We start from the raw sequence: 17,815 nt of genomic DNA, 5'->3' as shown, positions 1-17,815 counted from the left end.
GAATAATACAAATGATTACAGATAAATAACAATTAGAAAAGCTATTGAGTGGCGTCTCACTCTCTGAAAAAATGTCACAAAAAAAATCAATGCACTGATGGTACAATATTTACCTTAATCTTCGTTACCAGTATAATAAAAAAAATATTAAGCAATATATGCAAATTCTATTTCAATTATTTTATTCAGAAAAAAACCCAAAAACCAAATCTGAGCTCGAAAGCTATAATTAAAAAAACACTGCAGACTTGCAATTTTTGGTCTGGCATATAATGAGCTTGGAAGACATCATTCTCATCTTTACAACAAGAGAAAAGCTGAACAAACCAAGAAATCACCACTCTTCTGAAATCCGTCAGAGAACTGAGGTCACAGGGAAAACTTCCATCCACGAAATTTGAGAGACAGACCAGTCTCTGAGAATCACAACCTACCTGAGCAGAAACTTCCAGGGAAACCAGTACCAGTACAGTCTAAAGGACCCAGAAGGACCCAGTCACAGTTTTGTGAGTTTTATCTTTAGGACACTACCAGGTTCTTACAGTAAAGACTAGAGACAAATCCCCTCAATCTTCTCTAGTAGGAGAGGAAAAATAGCTACCTTGAAATATGCCCAAAGCATTCTATTCTTAGAAAGGCCTGCCTCGAGAGAAACTATTTTACCAGAACCTAAACAGCTAGGGCTTTTCAGAACCTACGTGACCTGAGGGAAGGGAAATACCCAACTCCAGCTCACTCAAGCCTTCTCACTGCACATTAGATGAGAGGGTGAGGCCACTTGGGTGGCTCAGTTGGTTAAGCATGTAACTCTTGATTTCAGCTCATGTCATTATCTCATAGTTCGTGAGTTGAAGGCCCACCTCGGGCTCCATGCTGACAGTGCAGAGCCTGCTTGGGATTCTCTCTCCCTCTCTCTCTCTGCCCCAACCCCCATGCATACTCTCTCTCTCTCTCTCTCTCTCAAAATATATAAATTGAAAAAAAAAAAAAAAGATGAGAGGATGACTGAGAAGCACTTGTGAAGGTCAAAGCTAAGGGGCACAGACTCATTAAAAGATGGAAACCTAACCATACGACTATAAAATGCCTCCCTTGCTCCCACATCTAACCACCACATCAAAAGGGTGTCTGTAAAATAACAAAGGAATACAGTAAAATTACACATCTCAGACTATATTTAAGAAGAATTCTCAAGGGAAGCCCAAAGATAACAGGGGAGACATAAACCAGGACACTAGAGGAAATTTTAGCCTCTGACACCTATAATAACACAAAACAGTAAACACAGCCCAACTCCTACCAAGAAAAGCATAATATCTCACACTAAAAAACTATTCCCTCAGTTCCTTCTACTATATCATGTCCAGTATTCAACAAAAAATTAGAAAGCACATGAAAAGACAGCGCAGTTTCAGGAGACTAAGCAAGCTCAGAACAAGACTTGAATATGGCAGTGATCTTGGAATTATGAGATTGGGAGTTTAAAATAATTACGATTGATACGTTAAGTGTTAAAGGGTCTGATGGGAAAAGTAGACCACATGCAGGAACAGATGGGCAATATAAGCAGACATGGAAACTCTAAGAAAGAATCAAAGTGCTGGAAATCAAAAACACTGTAATGGAAATGACAAATGCCTTTGATGGGCTCATTAATAATAGACTGGTCACAACCAAGAAAAGAATCAGTGAGCTTAAAGAACTGCCAATAGAAACTTCCCAAAAGTAAATACAAAGAGAACAAAGAATGAAAAAGACAGAAGAGAAGATCCAAGAAATGCGGGACAATTATAAAAGGTGACAAAAGGGAAAATATTTGAAGGAATAAAGACCTAGAATTTTCCAACATGATAGTCACCAAACACAGATCCAGGAAGCTCAGAGAACATCAAGCAGGATAAAATAAACAATAACAAAAAAAAAAAATCGGGGTGCCTGGGTGGCTCAGTCAGTTAAGCGTCTGACTTCGGCTCAGGTCATGATCTCGTAGTTCATGAGTTTAGGCCCTGCGTCAGGCTCTGTGCTCAAAGCCAGGAACCTGCTTTGGATTCTGTGTCTCCCTCTCTCTCTTCCCCTCACACTCTTGTCTCTCTCTGTCTCTCAAAAATAAATAAATGTTAAAAAAGAATTTTAAAAAATCTATACCTATGCATAGTATATTCAAAGTGCAGAAAGTCTATACCTATAGAGAAAGGTATAGGGGAGCTCAGAGAACATCAAGAAGGATAAAATAACAAAAAAATCTACACCTATGCATATCACATTCAAAGTGCAGAAAATCAAAGACAAACAGAAAATCTTCAAGGAAATCAGAATTTAAAAAAAAAAGCAACCTTACTTACAGAGAAGATAAGAATTATATTGGACTACTCTTCAGAAACCATGTAAGCAAGAAGACAACGGAATGAAATATTTAAAGTATTAAAAGGAAAAAACCCCACCAACCTAGAATTGTATATTCAGGCAAATTAACCTTCAAAGGTGAGGGGGAAAATAAAAACTTTCTCAGATAAATAAAAATTGGGGAAATTTGTCTTCAGCAGACCTGCCTTGCAAGAAATGTTAAAAGAACTTCTTCAGAAAGGAGGAAAATGATACAACTTATAAGTTCAGGTCTACATAAAAAAAAGAAAGAGCATTTGGAAAGGATTATATGCTGATAAAATATTTTATTTTTCTTAATATTAACTGATCTAACATATAACAGTTTGCTCAAATCACAGTAGTAGCACTATATATAGTGATTACAGTGTATGAATAATTGAAATGAATGCCAGCAATGTTGTAGGGGACAGGAGGGAGGGATTGGAAACACTCTCTTACAAGGACCTTGCCCTACCCATAGCTCTATACCCGTAGTGGTATAGAGCTATTTGACAACAGCCTTTGATTATTGATCAGTGTGACTGCAAACTCAAGGGCAGCTACTTACAAAAGTAAAAATAGTTCACCTGGTATGCTAAGAGAGGAGAAAAACTGCAATCATATAACATACTCACTTGAAACCAGAGAAGGCAAAAAAAGAGTAGAAGGAAGGAAGGAAGGAAGGAAGGAAAGAAAGAAAGAAAGAAAGAAAGAAAGAAAGAAAGAAAGAAAGAAAGAAAGAACAAACAAACAAGGGCAATGAGTAGAAAACAGTAACAAATATGGTAGATATTATCCAACTATATTGATATCCAACTATATCGGTAATAACTTTAAATGTCCATGGTCTGAATACACCAATAAAAATCAGAGACTGTAAGAGTGAATGACAAACAGGACACAACTATATGTTGTCCATAAGAAGTCGACTTTAAATATAAAGACACAGATTGATTAAAGGTAAATGGATAGAGAGAGATATACCATGCTAACACAAATCAAAAGAAAGCTGGAGTAGCTACATTAATTTCACACAAAACAGACTTCATACCAAATAAAAATATAAGGGATAAAAAGGAGCATCACACAGTGATAAAGGGGTCAATTCTCCCAGCAGACATAATAATCCTCAACGTGTTTGTGTCTAACAATAGAGCATCAAAATACACGATACAAAAACTGATAGAACTGTACAGAGAAACAGGGGAATCCACTATATAAGCTGGAGATTTCAATACCCCTCTGTCAATAACTGAAAAGACCCAGAGATCTTGCAGATTGGCAAAATATCAGTAAGAATATAGTTGAACTGAACAGCACCATCAATCAACCGGATCTAATTTGGCATTTACAGAACACTTTATTCAACAACAGAATACACATTCTTCTCAAGCTAACAGAACATTTCACCAAGACATACCAATCACATCCTGGGTGTAAAAACACACCTTAACAAATTAAAAAGAATAGAAACCATAAAAAGTATGTTCTCAGATGACAGTGGAATTAAACTAGAAATCAATAACAGAAACAGAGTTGGAACACTCCCAATATACTTGGTAATTAAACAACACTTCTTCTTAATTTTTTTTTAATGTTTATTCATTTCTTGAGAGAGGGGGAGAGAGCTAGAACCAGGGAGGGGCAGAGAGAGAGAGAGGGAGATACAGAATCTGAAGCAGGTTCCAGGCTCTGAGCTGTCAGCACAGAGTCCAAGGTGGGGCTTGAACTCACAAACTGCGAGATCATGACCTGAGCCAAAGTCGGATGCTTAACCGACTGAGTCACCCAGGCGCCCCTAAACAACACTTCTAAATAATATACAGGTCAAGGACAAAGTCTTGAGGAAAATTTTAAAATATTTTGAACGAAATAAAAATGGAAATACAACTAATCAAGATTTGAGAGATGCAACACAACTAGTGAAAAACATTAGAAAAGAAGAAAGATTCCAAATCAGTAATCTAAGCTTTTGTCTTAGGAAACTTTCAAAAAAGGGGGAGCAAATTCAATCCAAAGAAGATATAATAAAAATTAGAGTAGAGATCAAAGAAATTAAAAATAGGATAAATAAGGAAAATAGGAAATAAGATACCTAGGAATAAACCTAACCAAAGGGGTGAAAGACCTGTACTGTGAAAACTATAAAACATTGGTAAAAGAAACTGAAGAGGACACAAAGAAATGAAAAGATATTCCATGCTCATGGATTGGAAGAACAAATATTGTTAAAATGTCTATAGTACCCAAAGCAATCTACACATTTAATGCAACCCGTATTAAAATACCAACAGCATTTTTCACAGAGCTGGAACAGACAATTCTAAAATTTGTATGGAACCACAAAAGCCCTCAAATAGCCAAAGCAACCTTGAAAAAGAAAAGCAAAGCTGGAGGCATCACAATTTCGGACTTCAAATTATATTACAAAGCTGTACTGATCAAAACAGTATGTTATTGGCACAAAACAGACACATAGATCAATAGAGCAGAGTAGAAAACCCAGAAATGAACCCACAGTACATGGTCAATTAATCTTTGACAAAGCAGGAAAGAATGTCCAATAGGGAAAAGACAGTCTCTTCAACGAATGGTGTTGGGAAAACTGGGCAGCAACATGCAAAAGAATGAAACTGGTCCACTTTCTTACACCAAACACAAAAATAAATTCAAAATGGATTATTAAATATCCAAATGTGAGACCTGAAACTGATCAAAAAAAAAAGTCCTAGAGGAGAACACAGGCAGTAACCTCTTTGACGCTGGCCTTAGCAACTTCTTTCTAGATATGCCTCTTCAGGCAAGGAAAACAAAAGCAAAATAAACTATTGGGACTTTATCAAAATAAAAAGCTTCTGCACAGTGAGAGAAACAATCAACAAAAGTAAAAGGCAACCTATGTAATGGGAGAAGATGTCTGCAAATGACATCTGATACAGGGGTAGTATCCAAAATATATAAAGAACTTATAAAACTCAATACTCAAAAAACAAATAATCCAATTAGAAATGGGCAGAAGACACGAACAGATATTTTTCCAAAGAAGACACACAGATGGCCATCAGACACATGAAAATATGCTTAATATCACTGACCATCAAGGAAATACACATCAAAGCTACAATACAGAACTACAATGACATGTCACCTCACACCTGTCAGAGTGGCTAAAATCAGCAACACAAGATACAACAGATGTTGGTGAGGATGTGGAGAAAGGGGAACGCTCTTGCACTGTTGGGGGGAATGTAACTGGTGTAGCCACTCTGGAAAACAGAATGGAGGTTCCTCAAAAAGCTAAATATAGAACTACCCTAGTTCCAGCAGTTGCATTAGTAACTATTTATACAAAGAATACAAAAATACCAATTCAAATGGATACATGCACCCCAAAGTCTATAGAAGCATTATCTACAAGAGCCGAATTATACAAAGAGCCCAAGTGTCCATTGACAGATGGATGGATAAATGCATGGTAGAGATACATGATGGAATATTACCCAGCCATAAAAAAGATCGAAATCTTGCCATTTGCAATGACATGGATGGAGCTACAGAGTATTATGCTATGGGAAATAAGTCACTCAGAGAAAGACAAATATCATATGATTTCACTCATATGTGGAAGTTAAGAAAAAAAAATGAGCAAAGGAAAAAAAAAAGAGAGAGGCAAACCAAGAAACAGATTCTTAGCTATACTGAACAAACTGATGGTTACCAGAGAGAGAGGAGGTCAGTGCGGGGAGGGAGGGATGGGTTAGATAGGTGATGAGGATTAACGAGTACACTTGTGATGAGCACTGGGTATTGTATGGAAGGGTTGAATCACAATATTGTACACCTGAAACTAATACACTATATGTTAACTAACTAGAATTTAAGTAAAAACTTAGGGGTCCCTGGCTGGCTCAGTTGGTAGAGCTTATGAGTCTTGATCTCTTGGTTGTGTATTCAAGCCCCAAGTGTGGCATGGAGTTTACTTAAAATAAAATTTAAAAAAAGAAAAAGAAAATACATAAAATCTTTAAAAAATTACATTTAAAAAGGATATAAAAATTAATTATTATTAAATAAAAAATTTTAAAAATTAATAAAATATCTCTAAGCCCTTAAATGTTATTTTTATTCTGTTACTCTCTTGTTAAAACATACCAAATGCATACTCCGTCTACCTTTCAAGGCTTTTGTAATCTTCCATTTTCCCAGCTCAGCATAGTTTTAATAATTTCTAACAGAATCCTCTACTGCAGAAATTTAGAATAGATGCCTCATGGCCCCCATAAATAAACCCTATTCATCCTGAGTATATCCTTGCAGTGTTGCTGTTCTCTCTATGGAACTCTTTCACCCCACTTCTGCTGATCTAAATGATCTTACTCTTTTAAGATTGCTCTCTCCCAGAAAAATATCTCCCAAAACTCCAGCTTTTAGTACCTTTCTACTCTTATTATAATTCCAGTTTATATTACAGAATACAGACTACATTATACTCTCTATAGTGTTGCTATGGTGCTCATAGACATTAGTACTCTCTTCTTGACCAGATGGTAAATTTATTACAATTTATATTGAAGGGTGGCAAAATCTGCCACCCCAAAATATGCCACTTTGGAATAAGAATTATTTTGAGCTAAAGACACTTGAAAAACAGCAAATACAAAAAGAGTGCTCTGACTTCCCCTTTTTTTCCTGAAAGCAGGAGATAAAACTCCCATGTGAAAGATGGCCTCCCTGTATCAGGAGGAAAGAAACATTCTTATCACCAGAGACAGGGAGTGGAGGCTGAGAGGCATCTGTGCAAACAGACCTCATAAAAATAACTCATCTTCCTTTAACCTCCCCATATATTTTAGTTATGTTTCCACACTGCCTCTCTTTGTTCAACGTATAAAAGCATTTAGGTTTTGCCATTTCTTTCAGACATCATTTCCTTATGAGGTCTCCCATGTTACATAAAACTTCTATTGAAACAATCCCATTTACAATTGCACCAAAAGGAATAAAATACCTAGAAATAAGTTAAACCAAGGAGATGAAATATCTATACTCTGAAAACTATAAGACACTGATAAAAGAAACTGAAAAAGATACAAATAGAAAAGCTATACCATGCTCATGGATTTGAAGAATAAATATCGTTAAAATGTCCATGCTACCTAAGGCAACCTACATATTCAAAGCAATCTCTATCAAAATACTAATATCATTTTCCACAGAACTAGAATAAATAATCCTAACATTTGTACAGAACCACAAAAGACCCCGAATAGCCAAAGCAATCTTGAGAAAGAAGAACAAAACTGGAGGTATCACAATCCCAGATTTCAAGAAGTTCTACAAAGCTATAGTAGTCAAAATAGTATGGTACTGGCACAAAAACAGACACATAGAACAATGGAACAGAATAGAGAGCCCAGAAATAAACACACCTATACGGTCACGTAATCTATGACAAAAGAGGCAAGAATATACAACAGGGAAATGACGTCTTGTCAATAAATGGTGTTAGGAAAACTGGACAGCTACATGAAAAAAAATGAAAATGGACCACATTCCTATACCATATACAAAAATAAACTCAAAATGGATTAAATACCTGAATGTGAAACCTTCAGGTTTCTAAACCATAAAATTTCTAAAAAATAAAACATAGGCAGTAATCTCTTTTATTAGCAACACGTTTATGGATATGTCTCCTCAGGCAAGGGAAACAAAAGCAAAAATAAACTATTGGGACTACACCAAAATAAAAAGCTTTTGTACAGCAAAGGAAATTACCAACAAAACAAAAAGGAAACCTAGAGAATGGGAGAAGAGATGTGCAAATGATATATCTGGTAAGTGGTTAATATCCAAAATTTATAAAGAACTTACACTACTCAACATCAAAATAAATAACCTGATTTAAAAATAGGCAGAGGGCCTGAATAGACATTTCTCCAAAGACATACAGATGGCCAATAGACACATGAAATGATGCTCAACATCACTGATCATCAGGGGGGGAAAAAATCAAAACCACAATGAGATATCACCTCACACCAGTCAGAATGGATAGTATCAAAGAGACAAGAATCAACAAGTGTTGGTGAGGATGTGGAGAAGCGGGAACCTTCATGCACTGTTGGTGGGAATGTAAATTGGTGTAGTCACTGTGGAAGACAGCATGGAGATTCCCCAAAACATTAATATTAGAAATACCATATGATCCAGTAATTCCACTGCTGGGTATCTGCCCCCAAAACTGACACAAATCCAAAAAGATATATGCACATCTCTGCTTACTGCAGCAGTATTTACAATAGCCAAGATATGGAAGCAACCAAGTGTGTGCATTGATATATGAGTGGATAAAGAAGATGTGCAGGCTGTGTGTGCGTGTGTGTGTGTATGTGTATACATACATATGCATGTGTACATACACACACACACACACACACATATATATATATATTACTTAGCCATAAAATATTACTTAGCCACAAAAAAGAATGAGATCTTGCATTTGTGACAACATGGATGGACCTAGAGGGTATCATGCTAAGTGAAATAAATCAGACAGAGGAAGACAAATACCATATGATTTCACTTATACACGGAATCTAAAAAACAAAATAAAGAAACAAACCAACAGCCTCTTAAATACAGAGAGGTGGTTGTCAGAGGAGAGGTGGGTAGGGGGATGAATGAAGTAGATAATGGGAATTAAGAGGTATAAACTTTCAGTTATAAAATAAGTAAGTCACAGATATGAAAAGTATAGCTCAAAGAATACAGTCAATAATATTATAATAATGTTTTATTGTGACAGATGGTCACTACACTTATTGTGTTGAGCACTGAATATATGGAAGTATTCAATCAATATGTTGTACACCTGAAAATAATATAATATTGTATGTCAGTTATACTTCAATAACAATAAAAACAAATGTGTATACTTTCATCCTGTTAATCTGCCTTATGGTAATTTAAGTCTAAGTCCCAGCTGTAAACTCTAAGAGGGTAGAGATGAAGTTTTATCTCCACTACAATATTTTTTAAGTTTTACCCACAGCATCTGAGTGATTAACAGGAGCTTATTACTGGAATGAGTCCTAGGACATTATTTTAGCCTTTCTGGTAATCCAAGAACACTGTGCAATGATGACTGTACCTGCTAAAATCAGGAACGTCTTTGTAAAGTCAAGACAATGAAATGTTTAAAGGTTTCTGAAGGCACATATCAACTTGCACCTTGGAAGAGTAACCAAAATGTAAAAAAAATAATACACGAGGGGCTCCTGGATGGCTCAGTCGGTTAAGCATCTGGGTCTTGATTTTGGCTCAGGTCATGATCTCATGGTTTGTGAGACGGAGCCCTGCACCAGGCTCTGCACTGACAGCATGGAGCCTGCTTGGGATATTCTCTCTCTCTCTCTCTCTCTCTCTCTCTCTCTCTCTCTCTCTCTCCTCTCTGTCTGCCTGTCCCCAATGCTGGTGCACTCTCTCTAAGTAAATAAATAAACATTTAAAAATTATATATACAAGATGCATTGGTAATGAATAAAAAAAAAAAGAAAAACTAAAATGCTAACCTAGTTTGGAAAGGCAGAAAAGCTCCAATGGCATTAGTGACACTACTAAACTGCATACAGTTGAGCAATAGAACCATCTGGTGTTTTAAGCCATAGTGGACACATTTGGTTTCTCAATCATTGCTATCAGTACGACCACGAGCCATCCTTATTCAAAGCTAAGGGAACAACCTTCACCCTGACAATGGAATAGACTTGGTCTGCAGTTTATAGTTCCTGCTTCTGCACCAGTGCTCAGTAGGCTGACAAGGTGGGAAGATGACCGACCGGCTGTACTGTCCCAAGCATGTGCCATCAGCTGGGCTAAAGAACATGGGGTGGAAAGCAAAAACTCTGAAACGTGAGAGCATATTATCAAAATATCAGACATAGTTATGGGCTGGGAAATTAAGCAATCATAAATGGCATGGTCAGGAGAATCATTCCCCGGCTTGGGAAGCTCCTGTAACACATCAGCCTCCTCAATCATGGAAGGGTGATAATTGTCAAATGTATCGCAATACACATAAAGACGAATAATAGCAAATTTTCACATAAGGTATCATTAATATAAACTTTAATGTAGTTACATTTAAATTTTTAATGAGAAACTTACCTTGCAGAACTTGACTTCTGCCTCTAAATGATGAATGTACTGAGACTGGTCATTGATGATCGGAACAAGATTGTGGATGGTAGGCACGTTGGCTTCCTCATCTTCTGACGCTAGCTAAGGCAAGAAACAAACAAAAACTAAGCATGTTTGGATTTAGCAGAGACTCAGGTAATACTGCCTCCATACTCAATTTAGTACTGATGTCATATAAACATCGAGGAGATCACAATGTGACTAATAGTGTTCATTTCTCTATCCTATAAATTTCACATAGATAAGATTCAAGGATACCAATATCATGTGTTAAAGATGGAAAGTGGAAGTGTTTACAAAAAGAGTGGCAAGTGGAAGAATGCTGGACTAGTCTAATTGGCTTGGGAAAAACTGCCCATTAGAGCCATCTGGAAATGGGACATCCCATTCAGTAATGCTGAGATAAAAGGACAACTCCCTTCAAGAAACTGCCATGCAAGAGCACTGCTGCCTAAAACTGAACAGTTGCCGGAAGAAGGGATTCTTCAGACAAGCATTTGCCGCCAGGTGGGTCAATGAGGTAAAATTCTACAAAGGAGTACATTAGCCAAATGTGGTTTCTGAGTTTTGACTCAAGGCAATTGGAGACCCTGCTGGTCTGGGGCACAGAGCCTCCAAAACTAGAGTGCTAAAGCAGACACTGGAGAAAACTCAAGAGTTCCCTTGCACCGGAGTCCAGAGAAGAGACTTCCTGCGAACTCCTGCAGCATTCCTGAATTGACTTTAATATCATATATATCTTACTTTCTCCTTGAATGATTGTAGAATGGTTTCTAGAATCATTTATCATTCCATGACATTTTGTAAAGAAAAGAAGAAGTCAGGAAGGGAAAATGAGTGTCAACCAGATACATGAACCCAGAGAAAGCTTGAGATCAGACACCCAGTCACTATTTCTCAGTCTGGCAGAAATTCCTGATGACAACAAAGTACCAGCTCTCACGGCAGAATAATTAAGTAGAGTTTTGCTTCTTGGAACATTTAAGAAATTTAAAAATCAAAATAACTTTAATTAAATGGATGATCTGTTGTGAATAGAAAGCAATTCATTATAGTAAAGGTATATTAATAGAAATGGGTCCAGAATATGGCAAATAAGAATTAAATATCACTCTGGGCACATAAAGGACAGTCTGTGTAAAAATAAAACAAAATAAAACAAACAAACAAAAAAACACAAGCTAATACTCTGTGGAAAATATAATCACCTGTATATATTTTGAAGGATTTATCATAGTCTGGATATCCACATTTCAAAAAGCCATAAAATCCTTCTCAACCGTGTCTCGATTTCACTGTCCATACAGCCCCTTATTTCCAGTATGGCATATGGGCTATGAAAGTGCATCTAGGGGCACCTGGGGGGGCTTAGTCGGTTAAACGTCCAACTCTTGATTCCGGCCCAGATCATGATCTCACGGTTTCGTGAGTTTGAGCCCCTCACTGGGCTCTGCGCTGACCATGCAGAGCCTACTTGGGATTCTCCCTCTTTCTCTGTCCCTACCCCCGCTCGCACTCTCTCTGCCTCTCTCCAAATAGATAAATAAGCTTCACAAATAAAAGTGGATCTAAACCTTCAAAAGCTGCTTATTATTACTGTGGCTTGTAATCCTTCCACGTGGGCTGTATACATTCCGAACGTGAGCTGCATCCTTCCACGTGGCTCCATGTACACAGACCCGTGCATCTGAAATGTACATGCTGCACATACTGCTCTGATGATACTCTTGATGAGGCTCCTCCCACTCTCCAGGTTCAATCCTGCTGCTGCTTTGTAGCTTTAAAATGCTAATCAGTGTGTCTGAGCATTCAACAGATACAGCAACTTCACCTACTAGACTTGAAAGTACTCCACCCTGTCTACCGAAGAGCATTCTAGAAGCTAGGTGGCAACAGTAATACATTTACTTAATGGTGAAATGTTGTATTAAAATTATAATTGAGAGCCGTAAATATTGACTAGGCATATGTAGTACATTTCTCCAGAGTGGGAATTAAGCAGGAAGGTATGTGTCAGGCTGGAATGAAGTGTTAATATAGGGGTACGGTTATGACATTTCGGCCGTGAGTAGAGAAAGTGACGTGTCTCCATGGTTTCTAGCATATAGCCTTGGTATCTAACTGTCACACACACTGAAAATGCAAGGTAGTTATTGCTACTATGACATGTTCTATTTGTGTCACACTTCACAGGTTCATAAAGAATTTTAAGTATATATACTCTTATCTTATTGTTACAGAAACCCTGGGAGACACAATATCCTTCTAGAAAGTACACAGTAGGCCTTAGATACACCTAAAGGCTAGACTGTTATTTTGGCCATTTAAATCTGGCCAAATCCTCTCCCTCCCTCACATCTATACCAGGCTTTAGTGTATCATACTGCCTCAATCAGGAATAATTCACTCTGCTAAAGCAATAGCAATAAAAAACAACTTCAAACAAAAATAGAATATAGCTTCTCATTTTGTGCAATTTTATAACCATGTATTTTAATGCATGAATTAAAAATGCAGAATAAGATTGCATACTTTGGCTTTGACATTCAAAATAGACAAATATTACAAAGGACAGCTAGATATATAATTAAGTAAATTCTAAAAATGATAGGATATCAATAGGAGCCTGTTGAAAAGGCAATGGAAGCCTATGGAAAAGGCAATTCTTTTCCATATATTGTTCCTTTTTTATATTTGCTAACAGTTGCAAAGTAAATTTTCCAAACTGTTTCCTCACTTACATCTTTCAAGCACACAATAGATTTAAAACTCAGGATTCCCTCTTCCTCTTCTTCAGCCAAAATAATCAGAGGAAAGATAATTCCTTTCAATGCTTTACATTATTAGAATGTCTTGCTCAGAATCTATCGACAAAATGTACTACTGAAACGACATTGTGGAGTTAAAACACAGAGACAATGCTCCTGTCAGGTTGCAGACGTTGATACTTACCAGAGGGGACACTTTTTGCCTTCTTGATGGAGACACCTCACTCTCCTTAGTTGCTTGTTGGCGCAACAAAGCTTTGAGCTGATTAACTGGAGAGCAAACACAATGGTTTCATCAGCCTTACTGCAGGGGCTTATCATCACCCATCCATGCTTCCATCCACGTAACAAATATTGTTTAAACATGTTATAGGCATCAAGAACTGTGCCATGGACTGGGGATCCGAAGGCAAACATGAGAAAATCTCTACCACTTAAGAGCTAAGAATCCACCGAGCAAGAGAGATCCACTGACAGATATAAGACGATAGAGTAAGTTCACATGTAGAGCAACAGCAACACGTAGTGCTGTAAGAAGAGGAAGCGCCTAATCATGCCTGTTTTTTTTTTTAATTTGTTTTTATGTTTATCCATTTTTGAAAGACAGAGAGAGACAGAGCACAAGCAGGGGTGGGGCGGAGAGAGAGGGGGACACAGAATCTGAAGCAGGCTCCAGGCTCTGAGCTGTCAATACAGAGCCCGACCTGGGGCTCGAACCCACAAACCACGAGATCATGACCTGAACCGAAGCCAGACACTCAACCGACTGAGCCACCCCGGCACCCCAATCATGCCTGTTTTTATGGAGGAGCTAACACTGTGAAGGATGAACAGAAGATTACCAAGCAGAAAAGCGTCCGAAAAATCCCACTTGGAGGGCGTGGCATATGCAAGAGCGTAGAAGCACGGCCAGTAGGTTGGTATGCACTAGAACATGCCTTGCAAGAAGATGGGTGGCTGGGAGGAGGACAGAAAAATGAGGCTGAAGAGGTATCTTGGAGCCTCTTAAGAAAATATTGCTAAGACACACAAAGGAATTGGGACTTCAGCCTATAGGCATCACGAAGTCAAAGGAAAAATATTAAGGAGCGCCTGCATGGCTCAGTCAGTTAAGTGTCTGACTTCGGCTCAGGTCATGATCTCACAGTTTGTGGGTTTGAGCCCTGCATCAGGCTCAGTGCTGACAGCTCAGAGCCTGAAGCCTACTTCGGATTCTGTGTCTCCCTCTCTCTCTGCCCTTCCCCACTGGCACTCTGCCTCAAAAATAAATAAACATTAACAAAATATTCAGCAAGAGGATTATAGTAGTTGGTTTGTGTCTGAGGAAGAAAAGCCTAGCAGTAGAGCAGAGGGTGGACTGGAGTTCTTACTGTACGGGGTGTAGAATATTCTCTGTGTGTCATTCAGACTAGGGCTGTTATCCATCCACACTCACCGGCATGGCTGTGTCGCAGTTCATGCCAGGCTGTCCCAGCGTCCTCATTTTCCTCATTTTCCTCATTTTCCACACTGGGACCCGCAGCATCTTCTCCAACGGTGACATCACCTTCTCTCAGGGCACATTTCAGTTGGTGAATGCTTCTATTTGCACGTTCTGCAACAACAGCCAGGTGAGAATCAGGGCCTGGGAAGTCTGCATGCCACCATGCACACTTACCCAAAAAGACGGTTTCTAAAGAAGCAATTGTTTGTCGTACTTCATGGAAAAAAAAGCAGAGTTTCGTTTCTAGCCTGCTGAAGACAGTGCTAGAGGAAGATGGAGATGAAGTTCATGGGTCAGAGGTTAGACCTGATGATCTCTAAGGTCCCTGACATCTCGGTGGTGGATATTCACTAAGTATAGCTCTGTTGCCAAAGAGGATAATGGGAGAGAGCTCTTCCCCACCCTCCAAGCACTAACCCCACCCCAGAAAGTGCTCCCCCCTCCCCTCCTGGAGACACTGGGGTGTGTGGGCAGAACCGGCAAGAGGGACTCCACACCAAGTTCCTGCCCAGGGAAGCCCAGTTGCCCTGTGAGCCAGATGTCCCTCCCCAAACAGGAGACAGTTGACTACCCGGCCACGTTTTGGTCAAGACTGAAATAGGTGATGTGCTCATAGTACCAGCCTCTGCAGTACAGTCCTTCTTCTGCCCTGCTTGCTGACCACATACTTGCGGAAAGTCTTGCTTAGTGAACCTCAACACCCCTAGAATTGGAGCTTCAGCTCATTAGCACATACTTAACATTACAGTCTGAAACAAAGTATCTGAAGGCATATTACTGTAGTAGTTCATCTCTACAAATAGCCTCCCACAAATCTAGCCTCATGCCCTTGCCCCCTCCAGGCTATAACAGAGTAAGTCAGTGACCTGCACTTGCCAATGGAATTCAGAAGTTACACAAGGCCAGACCAGGCTTCATTTCTGAAATGTCTGGTAGCTTCTGTTTCCTCCCACTTGGAATCCGTAAGCCACTAAGTAGGAAGTCTGCCTGATGGAGAGATTGTGGAGAGGCCATGTGGAAAGGAGAGGCTCTGAGACTATACAAGGGAAGGAGAGGAGCCCGGCCCCCCTGACCCCAGCAGGGCCTCTAGATGACTCCAGCCCCAGAGGCCATGTAACTGCAATGGCACAAAAGAGACCAGAAGAAATGCCCAGCTGAGTCCAGTCAACTCACAGATCCGAGAGATACCCAAATGCCTCCAGTTGTTGCTGCCGGCCATCAGGACTTACAGTGGTTTGCTACTCAGCAACAGGTAACTAAAGTAATTAGGCAGTGAAATACCTACCCGAAAGCATTTTCAGCAAAGGATCCAAGTCTTACATTGAAAACAGACCTATACTGGGGTGCCTGGGTGGCTCAGTTGGTTAGGCGTCCAACTTCAGCTCAGGTCATGATCTCATAGTTTGTGGGTTTGAGCCCCACATCAGGTTCTGTGCTGTCAGCACAGAGCCTGGAGCCTGCTTCGGATTCTGGGTCTCCCTCTCTCTCTCTGCCCCTACCCGCTTGCTCACACACGTGCTCTGTCTCAAAAATAAACATCAAAAAAATTTTTTTAAAAGACCTATATTAATGACACTAGTGATGGCATTAATAATAATCCTATCCTACTTTATGGATATTTTTACAGTAGAACAACTGGAGAACCAGGCAACTGATTGGCAATTTCACTAATTAAGGTCCATGTGCTTTCTCCATTTAAACTTGTTGTTTCTGCTAATCTCTTATGATTCAATTCACTGGTTCCAATCTAGAAGCCTTTAACTGTAACAAAAAGTGTTCCTTGTACGTTAGAGCTGGGACCCCGATTTCTGTCACCATTTTCGTATTCTGACATTTCTATTTGAAAATTATTTTTTAACTCACTCATTGATTTACCAAACATCTACATATATCTAATATGAAAATTTATGTTAGAAAAAGATGGATTCCCATGCAAATTCACCTACATCTATTATCTATTTCAGATAGATTGCATCTAAACAATCCTCAAGGTCTTCGGAGGAGAGGAGCACCTTGGTGGCTCAGTCAGTTAAGCATCCGACTCTTGATTCCGGCTCAGGTTCTCCCAGTTTGTGAGAATGGAGTGTGCTTGGGATTCTCTCTCTCCCTCTCTCTGTCCCTCCCCTACTCATGGTCTCTGGTGCATACTCTCAAAAATAAATAAATAAACTTAAAAAACTTAAGTACATTGAAAAAAAAAAAAAAAAACAGATCCTTAGAGGAGATGGTACGTTCCCTAAGAAGGAGCAACTCATAACAATGATGGTCAATGACATTCTTACTCTTCTGATCTAGGCTCTTCTTTGACAACTTAGATCTGTTTCTTCTTGTGGCCTCAGCAGAAAAGCTCCTAATCTTTGCCACCTATATGTGAACTCTAAGAGAGCAACAAAACAACTATCTTTTCATTACCAGCCATGGATGAAAATATATTTACAAACATATTCTGCAGGACCTTGAAAAACAGATTTTATTTTCTCCAAGCTCATTGATTTCAAACTTTAGAACAGAAAAAGAGGAAAAAAAATACACTCTGTTACAAAATAGCTAATATAGGTTCTTCTCTTAGAGGAACTCATTTTATTTCTTGATTAAACTAAAGAAAACAGGTCTTTCAGGTCAGGGTTCAACAATGAAATTTTATTATTAACTACACAAGAGACTCACTGCATTTATCTCTATGTTTCTCTCCACACACCAATCCTATTTCTGCACAGACCTTTCTGTGACAGCCCATCGGTGCTAAATACTGAGCCTGGCTTCCTCTTACTCATCATGAGTTTAAGAAAAGCCTAGATAAGACACATTACTAGTTTTAGCAAAATAAGAAGTAGCAATAGTTTTCCCATAACTTCGGATTTTCTAAAGAGACTTGTTAATGGAAATGGAAAACCAAAGTGTTACTTGATAAGAAATTTAGTTCACAGAGCTTTAGATTTACACATGGAATCTATGGATAAAGTACTTATCTTTACTGCATCCATTAGAAAGGAAA

At 38.7% G+C, this 17,815-nt stretch overlaps 1 protein-coding gene across 21 annotated transcripts in view; it reads right to left on the bottom strand.

The window, feature by feature from the left end:
* Nucleotides 1-17,815, bottom strand: part of SDCCAG8 (SHH signaling and ciliogenesis regulator SDCCAG8) — a 246,837-nt gene that overhangs the window by 220,316 nt on the left and 8,706 nt on the right. For all 21 annotated transcript variants that reach the window (XR_008293144.1, XR_008293145.1, XR_008293146.1 and 18 more), the window contains exons 2-4: nucleotides 14,773-14,931; nucleotides 13,522-13,607; nucleotides 10,537-10,650 (exon numbers count right to left, since the gene is read on the bottom strand). Coding sequence is in view for 18 of the 21 variants with exons in the window: in XM_053209297.1 (XP_053065272.1) it covers nucleotides 10,537-10,650; nucleotides 13,522-13,607; nucleotides 14,773-14,931 (359 nt within the window). In the remaining 3 variants the exon portion in view is untranslated. The remainder of the gene's footprint in view (nucleotides 1-10,536; nucleotides 10,651-13,521; nucleotides 13,608-14,772; nucleotides 14,932-17,815) is intronic.

This window comes from Acinonyx jubatus, chromosome E4, assembly GCF_027475565.1.
Source record: "Acinonyx jubatus isolate Ajub_Pintada_27869175 chromosome E4, VMU_Ajub_asm_v1.0, whole genome shotgun sequence".
Lineage (NCBI taxonomy): Eukaryota > Metazoa > Chordata > Mammalia > Carnivora > Felidae > Acinonyx > Acinonyx jubatus.
This window is presented reverse-complemented; position numbering and strand designations above follow the sequence as displayed.